General features: G+C 39.9%; 2 protein-coding genes across 11 annotated transcripts in view; one reads left to right on the top strand and one right to left on the bottom strand.

Annotated features, from left to right (window-relative positions):
* Positions 1-1,004: 1,004 nt before the first annotated feature.
* LOC123808926 (cytochrome c oxidase subunit 6C-like) lies at positions 1,005-1,232 on the top strand. The gene has a single exon (XM_045823884.1). The coding sequence runs from the start codon at positions 1,005-1,007 to the stop codon at positions 1,230-1,232; it is 228 nt and encodes a 75-aa protein (XP_045679840.1).
* A 9,702-nt stretch (positions 1,233-10,934) lies between these two features.
* The window catches only part of HNRNPC (heterogeneous nuclear ribonucleoprotein C), a 61,144-nt gene continuing 49,623 nt past the window's right edge, over positions 10,935-22,455 (bottom strand). For 6 of the 10 annotated variants that reach the window (XM_045823869.1, XM_045823868.1, XM_045823867.1 and 3 more), the window contains 4 exons: positions 13,221-13,408; positions 12,592-12,705; positions 12,191-12,351; positions 10,935-12,091 (listed from right to left, as the gene is read on the bottom strand). In XM_045823869.1, coding sequence (XP_045679825.1) covers positions 12,008-12,091; positions 12,191-12,351; positions 12,592-12,705; positions 13,221-13,408 — 547 coding nt within the window. In that variant the 3' untranslated portion in view covers positions 10,935-12,007. The remainder of the gene's footprint in view (positions 12,092-12,190; positions 12,352-12,591; positions 12,706-13,220; positions 13,409-22,455) is intronic. The other 4 variants (XM_045823873.1, XM_045823875.1, XM_045823872.1 and 1 more) reach the window with 3 other exon arrangements.

Here is a 22,455-nt window from a genome sequence, read left to right as displayed (position 1 = left end):
AGAGGGCCCTGACCCCTGCCTGGACAGGCTTTTATTGCTTTTCTGGGTACATTAGATCGAGGATGGTCCTCATTTACTAGGCACTGGTTTGCTGTAGGTGATTACCTTTTACAGATAACAAAGGAAAGAATGTTGCTAATTATTTCAAAGAGAAGGATGTTTCACCTGGCTGGTGTAGCTCAGTGAATTGAGCGCGGGCTGCGAACCAAAGTGTCGCAGGTTCGATTCCCAGTAAGGGCACATGCCTGGGTTGCAGGCCACGGCCCCTAGCAACCGCACATTGATGTTTCTCTCTCTCTCTCCCTTCCCTCTCTAAAAATAAATAAAATCTTTAAAAAAATTTTAAAAAAAATAAAAAAAAAGAGAAGGATGTTGCAGATCAAGGGGAAAAGTAGTTGAATTGGTTACACTCCATACTTGGGAGGTTTAGCATAGACTTTCGGAAGTTACTTTAGAGATATGCAGTAAACATTTGCTGCCTCAATCCAGGGGAAAGGAGTTTTAGCAAAAGCAAGTTTCATAGCAGCCTAGGTAAACAATGCAGGCCTGATTCCCCACGGGAGAACCTATCTGTGGGTGTGGGTCCTGTGTGCCCACTTGCTCCCTGTCAGTTTTCTGAATCAGGGGCTGGGCTACATTCCCCACCGCCATTCTGACAGATTCCCTATAATAACCCATACAACTTTAAAAAATGATAAATTGGATTTCATCAAAATTAAAAGTTTTTGTGTTAAGAATAAAATGGGTCTTCCCTGGCTGGTATGACTCAGTGGATTGAGTGCCGAACTGCAAACCAAAGGGTCACTGGTTGGATTCCTAGTCAGGGCACATGCCTGGGTTGCAGGTCAGGTCCCCAGTTGGGGGTGCACGGGAGGCAACCACACATTGATGTTTCTCCCCTTCTCTCTCCCTTCCCTTCTCTCTAAAAATAAAAAAATAAAATAATTAAATGGACCCATTTCTCCATCTGCAAGGACGTTGGTGTTGAGGAGAATACAACTATCATGTCTTCCAGTGCTTTGACACAACCTGAGATGTGTGGCCTCTTGGCCAAGCATCTGCAATTTCATCTTTTTGGAGCTATGCTTGTATCCCTGGGGGTTGTAGCTTCCTGTAAGTTTGGTCTGGCTGAAAAAAGAAAGAAGGCATATGCAGATTTCTGCAGAAATTATGATTCCAGGAAAGACTTTGAGGAGATGAAAAAGGCTGGTATCTTTCAGAGTGCAAAGTGATCTTGGAATGTAAAGAATTTCTTTGGGGTGAATTCCATGGAAAGTTGTCACTGGCCTGTGTTCCTGAACTATGAAACATGAATATTTGAGCTAAGAAAAAGTCTCTTTTGATAAATAAACAATACCAAAGAAATAATGAAATGACTGACCTCCACTTGGTGTGACTCAGTTCATTGAGGACCAGCCTTTGAACCAAAAGGTCACCAGTTTGATTTCCTGTCAGGGCACATGCCTGGGTTGTGGACCAGGTCCTCATTTGGGTCATGTGAGAGGCAACTGATGGATGTTTCTCTCACACGTCAATGTTTCTCTCCTCCTCATTCTCCCTCCCTCTCCACTGTCTGAAATTACTGGGAGAAAAAATTTGCAAACTGTCTCACAAAGAACCTGTGTCTAGAATATACACCTGAAGAACTCTTCAAGTTCAACAATTAAAAAGAATCTAATAATAAAATGGATAAAAGGCATAAATAGACATTTCACCAAAGAGCATATATGGATGGCAGATAAGCACATGAAAGATGACCAACATCACTAACCATGAGGGAAATGCAAAACAAGCAAACAAAAACTACAAAACAAAAATCCACTCCACACCTGCTAGGTAAGTAAAAACAAAAACTTGTGACAATCCCAAATCCTGGTAATGTCAAGAAACTGGGATTTCTTATACATTGTTGGTGAGGATGTAAAATAATTTCAGCAACTTGGAAACAGTGTGGTAGTTTCTTATAAAACTAAGCATATACATAATACACTACCCACCAGTCACCACAGCCAGAGAAATGAGAACTTACAAAAACTGATACAGAAATATTCATAGCAGTTTTATTTGTAATAGCCCCAAAGTGGAAACATCCCAAGTATCTTCAACAGATGAATGGGTAAACAAGCTGATATGCCCCCAACAATAAAAAGAAACAAACATTGATACATGTAACAATGTAATAATATAATGGTTTACGGGCACATATTACTCTGTGGGAGTAGGGGAGAGTCATTTTCAAAAGATTACATAGTGTTTAATGCCATTTATAAAACTAGTTGAAATGGCAAAATTATAGTGAAGAACAGATAGTGGATTCCAAGGGTTAGGGGCAGTAGTGGAAGAATGTGGTGTGACAATAAATAGTACAAGAGTTCTTGTGTGACAATGGAACAGTTCTGTATATTGTGTTGGTGGTTACGTGAATCTATACATTTGATAAAATTGTGCAGAACCACACACACAGACACACGTGTAAACTGGTGAAATCTAAGTAGGGTCTGCAGTTCAGTGTTAATGTACCAGTGTTGGTGTCTCAGTTTTGACAAGTGTACCATGGTAGTGTTAAAATGTTAACATTAGGGGAAACTGAACAATGAGTAATCAAGGAGGTCTCTACTACTGCTTTTGCAACTTTACTGTTACTGTAAGTCTAGCATTATTCCAACATCAAAACTTACTTTTGGCTCTGGTTGGTGTGGCCCAGTGGATTGAGTGCCAGCCTGTGGACCAAAAGGTCGCTGGTTTGATTCCCAGTCAGGGCACATGCCTGGGATGTTGGCCAGGTCCCCAGTTTGGGGTGTGCAAGAGGCAACTGATCTATGTATCTCTCACACATTGATGTTTCTCTCCCTCTTTCTTCCTCCTTTGCCCTCTCTCTAAAAATAAAAAACTAAAATCTTTTTTAAAAACCTTATTTTTAAAATAGCAAAGATTTTTTTTTAAATGTAACACCACTATGAGAATGGTTACAATTAAGGGAGAAAATAGCAGGTAGGTGATGTGTGGAGTAAAACTCTATATCCCAGTCATTTTACTCTAAGGTTTCTACCCAGGAGATACAGATACATACAATAAAAAAAATGCTCTAGAATGTTTATAGCAGCTTTATTCGTAATAGTCAAAATTGAAAAGTCCAAATGCCTATTTACAAAGTGAATAAACTGCAGTATATTTATACAATGTAATACTACACAACAGTATGAATGAACAAACCACATCATGCAACAAATATGAATTACACAGACATCATGTTGAGTCAAAGAAGCCAGACACAAAAAACTACATATTATTCCATTTATTTGAAGTTCAAAAACAGGTCAGAAGAACCTATGGTGTCAGGACAGTGGAGGTCATTGGCATGGTGGTGTAATGGTGGGGAGAGGGCACACATGCATGGGGCTTCAGTAGTGCTGGTGATCTTCCAATTCTTGATTTCTTGCTGTTGTGTGTGTGTGTGTGTGTGTGTTCGGTGTGTGAAAAGTAACAGCTGAACACATGATTTATGTACTTTTCTGTATGTAAACTATACTGCAATGAAAAGTTTACCAAAAAGGAAATAAACACAAAATGAGAAACCACTACACACTCATTAGGAAACCTAAAATTAAAAGGACTGACAATACCAAACACTAGCAAGTATGTGGAACAACTTAAAATTTCATTTACAGGTAGTGAAAATATACATTAGTACAATCACTTTGGGAAAGTGTTTGGAAATATCTATTAAAGCTGAATATACACATACCCAACAATTCCATCTGATTATATAACTAACAGGAAGCTGTACATATGTTCTTAAAAGACATGTGTAAGAATGTTCATAGCAGTATTCTCCCGGACTGAAAACCCAAATGTCCTTCGATGCTGCTGGAGCCTTCTAAGATCAGTTATAGCCCAGAACTGCAGGGAAGTTAACCTCCTTGTGGCAGCACCCCTCAGTCAATGGGGAACAGGAGCCAGTAGATAAATACTCCAGCTTCCTGTTCTCCCATCCTTTAGACAGGAATACCAATTCTGGGAAGCATTAGTATCCAATCTCAATAACAAACCCTTATATTGGATTTCCCTCCAAAACTGACTCACTTTTCTCACCTCCTCATTGTCTCCTGGAATCATCCCCCAAACTACTCCATTTCAGGGGAAGCCCAAACATCAACAATAAGGTACTATTCCATCTACATATAACTCAAAAACGAGCAAAACCTATTATGGTGACTGACGTCAGAGTAAGGGTTGCCAAGTGGGGCAACAAGTGGCGAGGGCACAAAGGAGGGTTCTGGGGTGCTGGTAATATTCTCTACCCTGAGCAGGATGGTGTTTAAATAGACATGTTCACTTTGTAAATCTTCATTGAGCTATATGCTTAAGTATATGCATCTTATTATATGTATACTGTAATTTTTTTTGGATAATGTCCATTCTCTCATCCTTGGTATCAGATACAAATTATTAAGGTATTTGTTGGAAGTGGATGTTGGGAGAGGAGTGTGAAATTACATTACAATGAAAACAGGGCCACTGAAATTCACCTGTAAGAATGCACCCCCTTGAGACAGGCACAGGGCATTACACCACCAGGTGTGTTTTATAAGTTGACTTTCTTCAGCCTTGACATTCCTGCTGCGGTCTATTTTCAAGACTTTCACCCTGGGCTAGCCTTCCTCTTCTTCCTTCCCCTTTCCCATTAGGCATATATTTATGTTTCAGACACTATGTTAAGCACTTGGGATATTAGTGAACACTAATAGATGTGGTTCTTGCTTATCGAGTTCTACTCTAATAAGGAAAACATATCAAATATACAAACTGATGAGTATAATGGTAATTAGTGCTATTACCATAGCACTAGCATAGTTTATTAGCATAGTTTATTGACCTACTTAAGAGAGGTGGGGTGGGCTTCCTGAAGGAAGCAACACTTGAGCTCAATTCTAAGGATGAACAGAGGTTAACTAGGAAATCAAGTAGGTGAACAAAGATGGAGGGGGAGAGAACAGAGAGTAAGAGGGACCAAGTCCAATATGCTTTGGAAGAGGCAGCATATGTTAGGCTGGGCAGATGAGCAAGGGGAGCCATTTCTGGCCACATAAACTTTAAGTTTGTCATTACCCTAAGGGCAATGAAGCCAAAAGGGTTTTAGGCTGAGAAGTACCATAGGTGTTTTGAAAAGATCACTATGGCTCTTTTGTGAAGTGAGTGGAAAAGGATCACCATGGATGTGGACAGACAGGTTACTACAGCGAGCCGGGGGCAAGGTGCTGGTAGCTTGGACTGGGATGGCAGCATTCAAGATGAAAACAATTGAACAGATATTTAGAATGCACATGAACGAACTTTAATTACAGCTGTAAAATAGAACATGTCTTTATTTCTGACCTGAGCATGTATACTCGTGTGTTTACATCAGCAAATACAGGAGAATGCATTTTGTTAACCTTGGTCATTAGCCTTATTTCACTAGTCCATTTCTTTGTTAATAGGTGTGTGCCCACGTTGCAACTGAAAATCGTTCCAGGCCATGTTGTGCCTGGAAATTTCCTTAAGCTGCTAAGCACAAAATTTTTGAAGAATGGAACTGAAAATTACCATAAAGTTGCAAAAAGGTGCAGGGTAGGGGAGGACATGGCTATGGAATCGCCAGTGAAGAAATAATACCTAAAGGGCACTGCAAGGAAGACAAACGGAAAAACCAGTGTACAGGAGGCAGGCACGAGGCTTGGTGTAGGTTAAAACAGAATTCCTCAAGACACACCCAAGCTAAGATAATGCTTCCTGATGTCTGTAGAGATGTAGGGAAAATTAACCTTTGAGTCATCTACATGAAGACTGCAGACTCTTTGGCAAAGTGAGGGACTCTGCTTGTTGGGTGGGGGGGGGGCGCATTCATATTTTCAAGTAAAGATGTATATTCTTATTCTCAGGTGAGTGCTTAAGAGGGTAAGTTAACATAAACTTCAGGAGTGCTGCCACGAGCCTGATCCACAGGCTGAGGGGCAGACAGTGAGGCCCAGGCTATGTTCCCAGGTAGTTGCTGGGCCCTACCAGAATGGATCGGTACTGTATGTCCAGGTCAGAGGGAATGAAAACAGTTAACAGCACACCAAGGCACCGAGGCAGTCAGATAATGGTGGGGAAGTGAAGAGACTGCTACTTCCCCTGGGATATAGATTCTACCAAGGGCTGCTTCTCTTTCTGCTCAAGGCAGACACAGAGAATGCCGGAAAATTGCTGAGGGGTCAGTCCAGCCAGGGTGGGGACCAGCCAAAGACAGAGCAGTCCACAGCACTTCCAGGAGTTACATAGTCAACTTTCTGGCAACCAAACCCCAGTGGTTACTGGGACCTTGGGAATGACTTAGCTGCTGCTACCAAACAGCTTTTGTGGAGAGCTCAAAGTTCTGGGGAAGGAGCAGGATTGGCTGGATGAAGAAACTAACAAAAAGTACTGTCTAAATAGGGAGAGAAATATTCTGCATGAGGTTGAACTGGTATTTGGCTCTGGCTGGCTACTTAGCAGATCACCTGAACCTTTAAGTACCCTGGTTGGGTAATTTCCCCCTGCAGGGCCAAGAGGGGCTTTGAAGCTATCTCACACCTCTCTGGAGCAAGTAGCCTCTTCATCAGATGTTAACCAAGGACCAAGCTAGGTGGAAATGGGTGGAAGTTTGGGTCATTGAACAGGTAGGTTTTCAGGCTCACATCACCCCACCCCCACCACTCATGTTCAAATTCACACCAAAAATTCATTATTGTGGCAAGCTGAGTCAATTTGTCTCCTTGAACCCCTTTCCCATTAATCGATCCTTTCAGTATAAAGATCAATCTTTCTTAGGACTCTCGCAATGACACTGCCAGGGGCTTCTAATGGGCCACACAGGCATCAAGGTACAGGGCCAAAGTTGTGTGATACAAGTATTGTCCCAATAAAGAGGGATTGTTACAAGACAGCTGGAAAGCTTATGTTGTTTTAGGTAGAAGAGATGGCTTAAAATAACAGTTCTGGGTGCCCCAGGAAGAGCTAAGGAAAATGGATGGAAGAGACTATACTCTAGATCGCTACATCGCTAAAGCCCAACTATGTTGCATAAAATAGCATTTCAGCTCTTCGGCAATTTTCCATGTTTTTTTTGTTTAGTTGTTGTTTTTGCAGCTGTTAAGTCTATGAAACCACTCTGGTACATAACAGAAATGGTGAGAATTTTTTGAAGTTTGAGAAGGTGCTGGTATCCTAGAGTCTTACTATCATTTTCTAGGATTCAGGAAGCGGGTACAGAACACACCATTTCCTTCTAAGGTGCAAAAATCCTAAATCAGATCGTAAGTTGAAATGTTGGTGCTACTATTTAATAACTATGGGGCTTTAAACAAGGTACTTAATCTCTGAAACTCTTTGAGACATAGGAGTTTACTACTCCCACACATCTGTCACAGGACCATATTATGAGACTCAAGACTATATATACAATGTTAGTTTAAATGCTTACCCAAGCATCACACTGGATGCACATATATAAAACCCTCTGTAAATGGTAATACCTGCCTTGGGTTTCAGGTAGTACCTGACAAGATGGGTTCCCACTTAAATTGTTATAAAGGTGTGACCAACATGGACTAGGCCTACAGCTGTAGATGTCCTCACACTAGTTAAAATCTTCAGTTAAGGTCCTAGAAATATGTTTTCAATGTACTCAGCACATAAAATTACCTTGGAAACCGTCACATTTGTTCATATAATTCTGAATTAGTAACCAGTCTCTGTGTAGCCAACTCCTGTCACACTAGCCACAGGGTTAACTACACTGGTCAATGCATTATGGAACATTTTCATCATCAGAAAATTCTACTGGGAAGTGCAGTAGTTTCAAGAGTGGTGGGCCAATCAAGTTGGGCTTTAACACATTTCCCTGAAACCTCAAACAGTAAGGACTTTTGTCTCTCCCTCAACACTAGCTTCTTTCTCACCTTTACTCCTTTCTACACGCCTCCCTAGGTGCTTTCTATACTTTAGCCACAGATTTCAATGCAGATACTCTCACCCTTTGAACAGATTATAAAAAAAAAAATCAACACCACTGTTTTTTCTTACTACAAGCACTCAACACACGCCACACATTACATGAGCATTCTTTTACTTTTGTATCAGTAGTCACCCACAGATAAGCTCTCTGAAAGCCCTTTTTCAAATTCTTCCCTTCTACCATATTTACTACAGAAAGGGCACAACGTTTTGCCTCTTGGTGCAGTGGTTCCCCATGTCGGTAGCAAACTGAAATTACAGCAATTGAACGATGATGCCAGAGTCCCAATGACCAAGACAATGTCTGGTGCACACACCTGGGAATCAGGACTTTAAAGCTCCCTTGGTAATTTCAATGCACAACCAAGATTGAGAAACACTCAACAACTAATCTGACAGAATACTAATAATCGTTCTAATTAAAATTTTAGGTTTGTGAAAGGCCTGTAAGAATTGTATTTGTACAAGTCAATTTCTGCCATTCTTTCAAAACAACTTTTTTCACTCAAGCTTTTATTCCTGTGTGACCTTAAAAAAAAAAAAATAGTATGGCATGCTCAGGACTGGAACGGTGAGAACCATGCCTCCTTAACCTGATTTGTCTTGGGCTTCAACTCCTGTTAGGTACCGTTTTCGGTTGGCGTTTACCCCATCATACTATCCCTTCTCTCCTCCCATTGTCTTGTATTTCTATTTTAAGCAGTGGGGAAGTGAAGAGGACTAACTTTAACACTTTATAAACAGATTCTGCTCTTCATAATTGGGGTGTTTGTTAACCCCTAAAGCCACTTATACAACCACATGCTGTTTTCAGGCCTTCTCTTTGGTTTACTTTACTTCATTAGTATTAATTTAACAAAAATTCAAACTTGGAATTTTCCAACACCCCTAATTTAGTCTCCTTCAAACACCTGGAATTCTCTCATCCCAGTCAAGATATAAATCTGTATCCAGCCCTTTCTCTATAATTTGACTACATTTTAAATTTATACCACTCTTTCTAAACAGTAAAAACTCTCCAACGTAGTGACCATTTATTAGTCAAACACCACAGTATAATCAATGCTGTTCTCTTTAAGGTACAGCACTGATAAACTGAGGTACTTCTAAAGTTATTTAGTCCATACTGCATATTACACATAACTTATTTACTGGTCACTCTCACTTCTGTCATAGCTGTTTTACTGTTAACTGGTTTCCTTTATTTATTAGGGTGCCGTTTCTTTAGTCCTGCTAAATTCAACTGAAATGCATGTTCTTGGTCAAAGTGATCTGAACCAGGGCCCAAATATTCACACTCCATTCGACATTATTGTAGTTCAGCCTTTTTCAACTGGTGTGCTGCAAGAATGTTTAAAACATGCAGCGCCTTATTTAAATAGTCAGGGGGTTCTGACATTTCCCCCCCATAGATTGTCAAACAAAAAAACGACAAACACAGCAATAGCCATCCAGTGTGAATGATCAAAATTATACCAATTTTCTTGTCACCCTGACAAAAAAAATATATTTTTGGTGTGCCGCAGAGTTTTAGGGATTAGTTTATGTGTGCCATGAGATGGAAAAGGTTGAAAATTGCTGGTGTAGTTAATTTTCCTTGTATTACATAAAAGGTCAGATGTCAGTAGGAATGTTTATGTGGCTAAGTCCTTCATTTTCCCAGGTCACAGTTAATCACGACACTTTGTGGTTTTCTCCTGAAAATTAGTACATCACAGGCCAGCTACATAGTCTTGGAACAAAGTGAGTCTTTCAACCAATCTCATTAAATACATAGTTATTTCCTATTCCCCAAGTATTTCTATAATGAAACCACCATTTCATCTACATTACCTAAACACTAGTTACTTGTACAGTTTGCCATCTGTTGTTTTACTTTCCTTGGCATAGTCCTGGACTTGGCTGCTGAAATGTCCAATAGATTCCTTCAACATTTTATGGTACTGTATGGCTCAAATGATAGCCATTTTGCTTCTACTCCTTCCATTACATTCTCAATCCTCATTTATTCCCTTCCAATTTACCACAATCTTCTTGTTCCTGTTGGCGATATTTTTCTTTTGTTATACCTACTTCCCTCTGTAAGAGGCTTTACATCCTGCACTGACTGGCGCTAATCTTATAATCTTTGCAGGCTTCAGGTGTTAGGGTAATATCTGAACTAAAATATACTAGGAATCCTCTTTTCAACTATGAAGACATTTAGCCTAATGAATAGCCTAAGATCTAGAGTATAAAATGATTCTTCCCTATCAGGACAACCTAGACTCACCCTGGTACTTTTATCAATAATCTTGTGTGCATGTAGATTTTCTGAGAGTGTATTACCACTTCTCTAGCTATTAAAAAAGAGCCGAGCCCTTCCCCAGTTTCTTCCAATATTTGATTTCAAATGGAATTAAAACTGGACACTTTCATGCCTGGACTAATTGGTCGGTCTAGTATCTTTTAGATACTGATGACTAACATTATAATCCTAAATAGGTTTTATTAGAGCTTTAGAGCCTTAACCCTTTCTAAGCTTCCAGTTTTATTTTCTCATGAGTTAGTTATGTGCCAGAAGTGAGTTTGTGTAGCATATGAAATGACACTTAGAAAACAAGGTGGGTAAAAGTATTTTTGACCAAATTAACACACAAACTACTATTATACTGTGGATCTCAGATCTAAGGGCAGTCCATAATTCAGCCTCTCTCTATTCTGCTTTATTACCTGTTAATATAAAATCATTGCAATTAATTGAGAGGGGCACAAAAAGTTAGTTCATATGGGTTGAACTAATTGGAAATAAAATAAATGTATAACCCTCACTATAGTTACCTGGGAAAGAACTTTTCTATTTTCAGTAACACCAAGGAAAAAAACCTCAGAATCCAGAAAATAAATAGGGCTGATAAGTAGCAATTAAAAGGACAAAATGGAAGAAAATAAGTTTTATTCTTCAGTTATTTCAATTTCCCTAAAATCTTAACATGTTCGAACCTCATCTGTTTAAGGATGAAACAATTTAGCACAACAAAAATCTCAAAAAGGGCACCAACTAGACCACAAAGCATTGATGAAAAGGCTTAATGTATTTCCCAACTTTTTTCATTAGGACACAAAAGCAATTTTGCAACACTCTCCACTCCACACCAAAGTTCCTTGTCTCCTTAATAAGAACACCCGCCCCAATGAAGTATAATTTGAGCAGTGTGTATTGGTATGCATAATAGTGACTAAGACTCAAAGAAAAATATACATTCTAGGGGTTTTGTGGAGGCCACAGTGAAACAAAAGAATTTGAAATAAACAATTATAAAATACAAAAATAAAAAAACCAGGGTTTTTCTCTCCAAATTCCTGGTTTAATAAGGATGTGTTTATTGTGAGAAAAAAGGTCCCAAACATCAGGCTGTTCACAAAAATAACCCACAGTATCAACTTTAGAAAACAAATCTTAAGACTATTACACTAATTATTTTCCTAGAGGATGCATTTGACATGCCAACTCTCATTCACAAAAATACATCGTTACATTTGTGTTGAAGAGCCCCATGTATGCTACATACATGGGGTTAACACATACACCTCTAACTCAAAGCTGCTCTCAAGGTGCTACTCAACTAATGAGATTGCCTTTGCAGTTAGGGAAGCAACTACTGAACTCATACATGAATGAAAAGAACTGTACTCCCTGCATAACAAGAGATTATTTTGGAGACAGTTGATAAAAACCATACATCCTTTTTATTGTTAAGTCGTAAAGAGGTATCAAAATTAAAAGCGAAAATTACAGGGTAAGACTTAACTACTAGGAGCGTCAAAGGAAGTGAAAATGGGACTAGGCGCAGGGCAATATGAATTAATGAACATGGGAGGAACAAGGATGGGGAGAACAGTGAGCATGTGCTGAAGATACTAGGGGAGAGGATCTGGTGAAAATTTTGATCTTAGACAAGCGCCTAGGTAAAGAAATAATGGGACAAGATTTCTAAACCCCACTATGTGCTTAAGAGTCATCCTCGCCATTGGCGCTGTCTCTGTCATCCTCTCCTTCCTCAGCCTCTTTTTCATCATCCTTGATCAACTCCAGCTGTGAGAAACAGACACAAATAGGATGGAGTTAGAGGCACTCCATGTGTCCCTGATCCCCCCTCCACCACCTCTTTCTTTCCTTTCCCGTGGTTTTCACCTGGTCATCCCCCCGATCTTCATTATCATCATCATCCAGTAGGTCCCCCTCCTCAGCAGAGTCATCTGCACCCCCCTCAGACTCCATCTTCACATTAGTCTCATCTTTCTTCAGGGAGCTGCTGCTCTGCTCCTCTTCTGACTTATCATTCTTCATCTCTACTGCGGATGAGAAGGACAAGTCTGTCTAGGGCCAAGTAATGTCCCCAGGATGTAGACAATCCCCACTAGTAATCACAGAACTGCAGCACAAGTCTAAATCCTCCCACACAAATGCCCTTCCCCAATTACACTCCCCAAGTTTCATATTCAATTGCTTTACACCCCACTATTCCAACAGATACTTTCAACTCTCTTAGGTACAAACCCAACTCTATACCCAGAAGCAGCAGTAACATTTACCTCCTTGTTTGCTCTGTTCCTTTTCAATTTTTTCCAGGCTTTCCAGTAGAGAATCCACTTTTTGTTTTATCTGGGTCAATTCCTTCTTAATGGCCTGAAGATCATCTCCTTTCACTTTTAATATAAACAAAAATAGGTAAGAATCAAGTGTACCAGAAGCTACCAGTAATCAAACACATTCCCACTACATTATACACCAGTAGTCAACAGGAGATGCCTGGGGAGAAACAGCACCAGTGTCAGACTGTCTCAGTCTGACATTTTGGTATTTTATAGTTGAAAAAGGAAAACAGAATCTAATGTGCTTACTTCATTACCAGTAACATTCTAACTTTTGTCGCCTTGCTCAAGACCTTAATTCCCATTTAAAATACGTTCTCAGTACAGTTTTACTGACATATATTTGATAAATTTAACAGGTGCCTCAACTCCCTGAAGTCTAATAACTTCATTCAAATTACCAGGGTTATAAAGATAGAGGGCAGTCTAGAATTGCTCCCTTAATCACTATCTTCTCTTTTATTATTTTGATTATGCAAAGGCATTTGCAGAAAACTGCACAGTAATGGCATTATTTTCCCTATTTCAACACAGAAGAAATACCACAAAGGTGTGATAATAATACGTACATTTTCCAGACTTGGAAGAAGATCCTCGCTGTCCACTCTTAGAATTGAAGCCACTTTTGCCTCTTCGTGAGGTGTTTCCTGATACACGCTGGCGTTTCGAGGGCACTACAGCCCGAGCAATAGGAGGAGGAGGAGGAACACGTGCTGGGTAACTGTACATCCTATTGGATAAGAAGAAAACAGAATGCCTTCACAACTAAATTAAGTCAGCAAGATCCAAGAGCAGTGACTTATAAAATAAATTAATATCTATTATATAGTCTAAATTATTTCTTTTTTGCTAATTTCATTCAAAAGGCCAGTAAAATTTTCCTTTGGTATTTTAAATACCTAAGCTACTTTTCTTCAAGAAAATACTATATATACACACAAACACCAAATGATATGGTTGGATGGCCTTATGCAGTGGACATAAAAAAGGTTCCTCTGTAGTATTAACAAAGCTATTTTTTTTTTTACAGTGAATGGCCTTTATCTTGCCCTTATTCTTTTCATATATATGCTACAATAAACAATTCATGTAAGCCAAAAGTACATACATACAAAATGGGATTGTAATTAACTGAGTCTGTGAACAGACATATTATTAGCTAAATTCCTAATCTCTGCACCACAGAAGCATAAAAAATCATCATTACTAGTGACTATTAGGGTGAACCATATAAAAACTTGACAGTATTAACCATTTCTGGTTTATAAAAACAAACAGCCACCTCATGCATGTTAGCTGGGTATAAAATACCACTACCAATTCTAACAACATTTAAGCATAAGCTCTACTCAGCTCCAAAATGGCAAAGAATATTGTCAGTCTTATTCACTATTCACTAATCATTAATACCTAAATCCATTACCCAGCACACATTCTGCTCTCCAAAAAATAAATAAAATAAATCAAATCAAATCAAATCACTGGTTACTGAACTGCTGCTTCCACTGGTAAGAATCCCAGCAGTTGCTGAAGATACACCCAAGTTCCCAGGTTACAGCTTGGTATATTTGGTAAAGACAAACTTCAAAGTTTAACCAAAAACTTCTTACAAGAACACCAATTCTACAGTCTCTACATTCCGTGTCATTTCTACAAAAGCTTGTGGCAGCACAAGAAGGTTAAGACACACCAGTAAGGGGAAATAATCATCTTCTGCTGTACCTTCTAGTAACTAACTAAACTCCAAAGCCCAGGTATTCTATAAAATAAAAACAATCTGCCAACTGCTTCTCTACCTAACTTCAAATGTTTTAAGGAACAGACGTGATATATTCAACAGTTCTGAAACTGTTACAGGCAGAGAACCATAGATAGTTCTGTATTCTTTTCAACCCAATCTAAAATGTTTCCATCCTGTTCCAACACAGTCATACTTTATCTTTTTCTAGGAGTGGTTGTGACAGGAACAGTTTCTTAAGAAAGAACATATGTACACTGTAAAACAAGTGATAAAATGATTGACTAGCCTTCATTTAAGCAGTTTTTAGGCACTGACCAACCTACCATTTTCCCCTTGAAACCAAACAGTACTTGACTTGCCATGTGCCAAAGAATCCATGATGTGGAAGGTTAAGAAAACCTTCACATAATGTCTTGTTTTAAGCTCCAATAAGGAACACTTAAGTCTGAGAACCAGGAAATAAGAAAATCTGTGCTTCAAAAGCAGGAAGGCTTTGGCACTTAATTTCTCCTCAGTAGATAACTGTCAACTAAGCTGTTAATTTGTCAGTTTTAATCAATTTATGGAAATTAACACAAATTTTCACTATTTTATAGAGCTTTTCCTCTTTTGACCTAAATTCTCCTGAGTATGATTCAGAAACTAAAATATCAAGTGTTCAGCAATCACTGTCCTTTGTGCAAGACAAATACTTGAAAAATAATTTCTAGAAGTAAATGAAAGTGAGTTAGTTATCTGGATTTTGGGGCATGAAACAGCTCATACCCCAGTCCTACTGGATTTAAGAGATTAAATCTAACCTACCTCCCCCAACCCACTCACCCTAATTGGTACCAGCCTCCAAACCAGTGAGCCAGGCATTCCAGATTCCCTATACTTCATGGCACTGGAATTCTCTTTTGAACCACACTATTTCACCTGACTCAGGTACAAAGCCGTAATAAAAACTAGGCACAGGACTTCTGGTCAAGATGGCAGTGTAGATAAGACATGGCTCGCCTCTTCACATAACCACATAAAAATTACAACTAAAATTTAGAACAACCATCACTCAGAACAACCAGAAATAGAGTTGAATGGAAGTCTGACAACTATAGAATTGAATAAATCACATCCATCCAGACTAGGAGGAAGGGTGCAGAAACAGAATAGTATCCACTCCATGAGCAGTAGTAGATAAAACTTGGGAGAGTTATCTTAGTAGCAAGGAGTCTCAATCCCCCCAGACCCCCAAGACTTGGGTTCCAGTGCCAGGAAGATAAATCCCCACAACTTCTGGCTGCAAAAACCAATGGGGATTGGATTTTGCAGCCAGAAGCTGGTGGAAGAAAGTGCTGATGTCCCAAGCCGTTCCTCTTAAAAAAGAGCCCACACAGGGACTCACCTACTCAGATTCACTCCCTCTGAGTTCCAGCACTGCAGTAGTAACTTGAAAGGCACTAGTGGTATGAAGGGAGAACTGAATGAAGTTTCTGGCATCAAGGTGAACAGAGGCCATTGTCCCTTTTCTAAACTCTCCCCGCACAGAGCCAGCAAGCTGGTGCCAAATCTGAGATTCCAGCAACCTGGCTAACACGGTTTTGCCCTCCTTGGAGCTCCCCAGAGACTCTGCCCCTACCCAAGCTGCTTTTCAACACGAATGGCTGGTCTTGGCTCATGCTTCACAACTTCCTAAATCCTCTCCAACTCTGTGAGTCCCAGGCCTGCCACTAGCAGCAGCCAGACTAGATTCACAGCTCAGCTTCACCTAGGAATCTCCAAATCCAGCACAAGTAGCAGCCATCTTGGATTGCTTTATAGCCAGACAGGGTGGCCCAAGGCAAAACACAGTTGAGAGATGACCCTGGCCTGCATCACTGGGGAAACCCCAAGGCTAGGACAGCTATAGACCACAGGAGTACCACCACCCTGCCCCTGCACAGTTGATCCTCCACGGAGGGTAGAGGTGGTAGTAAGTGGTCACAGCCAATCCTTGTACCTGACTGGTCTGAGTAAATCCTTCTCACTGACCTGCCAACAGGAATCAAGGTGTAACTACAAGACAGGGAACTCAGCCCACACGAAGGATGCACCTCAAGTACATGGCTTGAGTGATAGGGGAGACTGTGCCACTGGACCCTACAGGTCACCAACTACATTAGGCCACACTACCAAGACATGGAATCAAGGCAGCTCTACCTAATACATAGAAACAAAAACAGGGAGGCTACCAAAATGAGGAGACAAAGAAACATGGCCACCTTTCAAATGAAAGGACAGAATCAAAACTCCAGAAAAAGAGCTAGACAAAATGGAGATAAATAATCTATCAGATGCAGAGCTCAAAACACTGGTTGTAAGGATGCTCAAGGAACTTAGTGAGGACCTCAACAGCATAAAAAAGATCCAGTCAGAAATAAAGGATACTGTTTGAAATAAAGAACAATTCACAAGGAAACAACAGTGGAATGGATGAAACTGAAAACCAAATAAATGATTTGCAACACAAGGAAGCAAAAAAACAACTTATCAGAACAAGGAGAAGAAAAAGGAATCTAAAGAATGAGGATAGTGAGCCCTAGCTGGCATAGCTCAGTGGATTGAGCGCGGGCTGCAAACCAAAGTGTCGCAGGCTCGATTCCCAGCCAGGGTACATGCCTGGGTTGCAGGCCACAACCCCCAGCAACCACACATTGATGTTTCTCTCTCTCTGTCTCTGTCTCTGTCTCTCTCTGTCTCTATCTCCCTCCCTTCCCTCTATAAAAATAAATAAATAAAATCTAAAGGGAATAAAGAAGCTTCTTTAAAAAAAAAGAAAGAAAGAGAATGAGGATAGTATGAGCAGCCTCTGGGTCAACTCCAAGAGGCCCAACATTTGCATCACAGGGTTGCTAGAAGGAAAAGAGAAAGAGTAAGAAATTGGAACTCTATGTGAAAAAGTAATGAAAGAAAATCCCCCAATTTGGCGAAGGAAATAGACATGCAAGTCCTGGAAGCACAGAGAGTCCCAAACAAGATGGATGCAAAGAGACCCACTCCAAGACCCATCATAAATGCCAAAGGTTAACAATAGAGAATCTTAAAAGCAACAAGAGAAATTAGTGGTACGTACAGCCAAGAGTGCTCTACTCAACAAAGCTGTCATTTAGAATCAAAGGGTAGATAAAGATCTACTCAGGCAAGAAAAAACTAAAGGAGTTGATCGCCACCAAACCATTATTATATGAAATGTTAAGGGGACTTATTTAAGAAAAAAATAAAAACTATGAACAAAAAAATGGCAAAAAATACGTATCTTTCAACAATTGAAATCTAAAAAACAAACTAAGCAAACAGAATCATGGATATGGAGAGCATTTTCACGGTGGCCAGATAGAAGGGGAGTGTGGGGGAATGAGTCAGGAAGTGAGGGGATTAAGAAGTACAAATAGGTAGGTACCGAATAGCCATGGGGAGGTACAGTACAGTATAGGAAATGGAGTAGCCGAAGAACTTATACACACAACAATGGTGGGATTATTTGCCTGAGGGAATTGGGTTTGCTAGGTGAAGTGGGGGGAAAGGGGGAAAAATCAGGACAACTGTAACAGCATAATCAATAAAATATAATTAAAACAAGAGGCACAAAATGCAGCTTTGAGTCTGTGCAAGACTCCATGAACACAAACAGGAGCCAAACACTCTAGTTTTAAAAGAAAAATATATTTAAAAACATCAACCAGTAATGCTGAAGGACTTTCAGTGCCAAAGAACTGAACTGCTGCTTCACAAAAGTTGACTTTGTCTCGAAAAATGTTGAATTGCATGGTTCTGAAAACACAAGGCTGAGAAAACAAAGACAAAAACCATACCTACTGTGATAACCCTTCAAAGATAGGTAATAGCAAGCTCAGTATGACAGCTTCAAAACCAGCTACAAATTAAGTAACCAACCATTTTCCTATGAGAAAGCCATGCAGTAAGCCAGCCACATAAGGCAGCAGCTGCTGATCCCTTACTGACAGATCCCAAGTCATTAAAAAGTCTTCATAAAAATCTCGTTATTACCAGAACAAACACAATGCCCAAGAGAACCATGACTGCATACTAAATAAGAAATCTGGACACTATTGGTATAAAATCTAGTCAGAATGAAATTATTAAAATACCATTTTAAAGAAATTAAAACATTTCAGGACACATATTAGCTACTTATTATCTGAACAGATAAGTCAAAGAACCTCAATGTGACTCTCAAGCTAAAATAAACATTACAAGGCACTTATTAAAAACACAGGTTTTCACCCTGGCTAGGGTAGCTCAGTTAATTTGGGCATCATCCTGCAAAAGGAAGGACTACAGGTTTGGTCCCTGGTTTGGGCGTGTGCAACAAGCAACCAACTGATGTATCTCTATCACATTGCTGTTTCTGTCCCTCTTTTCCCCTTCCACTCCGCTCTCTCTCTCTGGAATAAAAAATAACTAACTAACTAAATGAAAATCACAGGTTTTCAAAGGCAAGTTTCTTAAATGATTAGATGCAACAATGATCTTTGGGTCTCAAAAACTCTAATACATTTCAATCACTACCAATGAACAACTATAATCAACATTATTAGTGAAAATCTATACTCTCCTGGGGACATTTATTTAACATACCATAGATGTTTTGTCTTAAAATTTTAGATACATTAAAAGTTATTTTAGGTATATTAATTATCAAGTAGGTAATTTAAGAAACTAGTTGTCAGATATTACTGCCTACAAAAAAACGCACATGAAATAATTTACAGGTAAGAGCAACCTAGTAAGATTACTTTCTCCCCAGTACAGTATTTACTAATTTATCAAATTCAGTTTAAAAATGCACGTGATTTTATTACTGCTTGCCTCTGATGATCCTAGAAAAGGGATTGTTGTTATAGGGTACTTTATTTGGACTTTAGAATGTCTGAGAATCCCTGAAATTGTATGCTAAAATTATACAAATGTACTCATAAAAAAGTTAAAAAACAAAACTCACTAATACAAAAACAAAAGGAATATTTCATTCTATTTGAGCTAATCAGGACCAAATCTAGATAAAACACAATGTGCTTATTTCTGAGAAACATGCTTTATATTTAGAGAGGTACAGAGAAAAATGTACACAAATCCATGGTAAGACTAAAATGATTTTAAGAAAGTGAAGATAAACATGATTCCAGTGGACAAAAAAAAGGAGCACAGTGTAATCTGTGGAACACATAGAGAAAACCAAAGAAAACAATGTGACATAACTGCTGAAGTTCATGAAGTTTAAGAGCCAAAAGATCAGGTTTTCCTGATGTAAACTCCCAAACTGATGATAGATTCCTGTCACAAACTTTTTAGCCATAAGGACGAGCAAGTATAGATGAAAAGCAGCACACTAAAAGTTCACTTAAGAGAGTCTGAAATTAGACTTCCGGACAAGATGGAGACATAGGCAGACACACCATGCCTCCTCGCACAACCAAAAGAAGGGCAACAACAATTTAAAAACAAACAAACAAACAAACAAAACAACCAGAACTGCCAGAATATCTAACTGTATGGCAGTGCGACAACCAAGGAGTTAAAGAAGATACACTGATCCAGAACAGTAGGAGGGGCAGAGACAGGCAGCTAGGCAGAGAAGACTTCCAGGGAGGCAGCAGCTGGAGGACCAGGGTGGGCAAGGCAGCAGCTGGTGGACACAGCGAAGACAGCAGACTGTGGTGTGGGGCAGGGAAGGCTGCAGCTGGTGGACCGGCAAGGGAGTGGTTGGTGAACGGGCAGTCCCACATTTGTGTCCTGATAAATCAGGAGGAACTACTGGGAAGCAAGAGAGACCACACAACCCAGGGCTCCAGCGTGGGGAAATAAAGCCTCAAACCTCTGACTGTCACCACCAGCGGGGGTTGAGGCTGCAGTGGGACAAACTCCCAGCCTCACAGGAGAATTCGTTGGAGATACCCACAGGTCCTAGAACATACACAAACTCACCCACTCAGGAATCAGCACCAGAAGGGCCCAATTTGCTAGTGGGTAGCCAAGGAAGTGACTGAAAACTGTCAGAGTGGAGCAATCTCCATTGTTCCCTCTTGGACCCCTCCCCTACATACAACGCCACAAGGCAGCAACATGGGGTACCCACCCTGGTGAATACTTAAGGCTCCGCTTACTATGTAAGGAGCACACAGACACACAGAACCCAAATGAACAATCAAAGCTCCAGAAAAAATACAGCTAAGCGACAAAGAGATAGCCAACATATCAGATGCAGAGTTCAAAACACTGGTAATCAGGATGTTCACAGAATTGGTTGAATATGGTCACAAATTAGATGAAAAAAAATGAAGGCTATGAAAAGAGAAACAAAGGAAAATGTACAGGGAACCAACAGTGATGGGAAGGAAACCTGGACTCAAATCAACGGTTTGGAGCAGAAGAAATAAACATTGAACCAGAACAGAATGAAGAAAAGAAGAATTCGAAAAAAATCAGGAGAGGCTTAGGAACTTCGAGGACATCTTTAAACTTCCAACATCCAAATATAGGGGTGCCAGAAGGAGAAGACAACGACCAAGAAACTAAAAACTTATTTGAACAAATAATGAAAGAGAACTTCCCCAATCTGGCAAAGGAAAAAGACTTCCAGAAAGTCCAGGAAGCTCAGAGTCCCAAAGAAATTGGACCCAAGGAGGAACACACCAAGGCACATCATAATTACATTACCCAATATTAAAGATAAGGAGAGAATCCTAGAAGTAGGAAGAGAAAAAGGGTCAGTTACCTACAAAGGAGTGCCCGTAAGACTATCAGCTGATTTCTCAAAAGAAACCTTACAGGCAAGAAGGGGCTGGAAACAAGTATTCCAAGTCATGAAAGGCAAGGACCTACATCCCAGAAAACTCTATACAGCAAAGCTTTCATTTAGAATGGAAGGGCAGATAAAGTGCTTCTCAGATAAGGTCAAGGTAAGGGAGTTCTTCATCACCAAACCCTTATTATGTGAAATGTTAAAGGGATTTATCTAAGAAAAAGAAGATAAAAAATATGAATAATAAAATGACAGCAAACTCACAGTTATTAACCACCACACCAAAAACAAAACAACAAAGCAAACAACTAGAATAGGAACAGAATCACAGAAATGGAGATCACATGGAGGGCTATCAGCAGGGGAGGGCTATCAGCAGGAGAGGGCTATCGGGGAGGAGGAGAGGGGGAAAAGATACAGAGAGTAAGTAGCATAAATGGTAGGTAGAAAATAAGGGAAGGTTAAGAATAGTACAGAAAATGCAGAAGCCAAAGAACCTACATGTATGACCCATTGGCATGATCTAAACGGGGGACATGTGCGTGGGAGGGGGTGTGCAGGGTGGAGGGGAATAAAAGGGAGGGGAATGGGACAACTGTAATAGCATAATCAATAAAAATATATATATTTTTAACAAGTGTGAAATTAGGCCCTGGCTGGTGTAGCTCAGTGGATTGAGGGCGGGCTGGGAACCAAAGTGTCGCAGGTTCGATTCCCAGTCAGGGTACATGCCTGGGTTGCAGGCCATGACCCCCAGCAACCACACATTGATGTTTCTCTCTCTCTCTCTCCTCCTCCCCTCTCTCTAAAAAAAAAGTTTGAAATTAAACTAAAGCACTGAGTTTAGATCTGCTACTGTAAAAGTTTTGTAAGTTTGGTTCTTGCCAATGTGCTACAACCTGTGACAATCTACAATGATAGATTTCCCAAAATATCATTCAGAGTAAACCTTCAGAACACAACCTTAACATTATATAATTGTATTACATAATTTTGTAGAAAAGGACTTTCAACTTTTATTTATATCTGGCCTTGTGTGGACTGAATCTAAGCAGTTATATTGCATGAGAAGAATATCAACTTATGATACTCACAAATACCAGAGTTTCTAAAACTGTTCAAGTGTCACCCTGGTTGATGTGTCTCAGTTGGTTGGAGTGTTGTCCCACAGACCAAAAGGTAGTGAGCACGATCTCTGGTCAGGGCAAATGCCTGGGTTGCGGGGTTTGGTCCCCAGTCTGGGCACATACAAGAGGCAGCCCATCTCCTATCAATGCTGCTC

The sequence above is a fragment of the Phyllostomus hastatus genome, unplaced genomic scaffold (assembly GCF_019186645.2).
Source record: "Phyllostomus hastatus isolate PE091 unplaced genomic scaffold, TTU_PhHast_1.1 phas_scaffold_501, whole genome shotgun sequence".
Classification (NCBI taxonomy): Eukaryota; Metazoa; Chordata; class Mammalia; order Chiroptera; family Phyllostomidae; genus Phyllostomus; species Phyllostomus hastatus.
The sequence above is the reverse complement of the archived record's forward strand: the minus strand, read 5'-3'. Positions and strand labels throughout refer to the sequence as shown.

Excerpts from the sequence above, each read along its gene's own strand:
- LOC123808926 (XM_045823884.1), top strand. The coding sequence starts at position 1,005 with ATGTCTTCCAGTGCTTTGACACAACCTGAGATGTGTGGCCTCTTGGCC.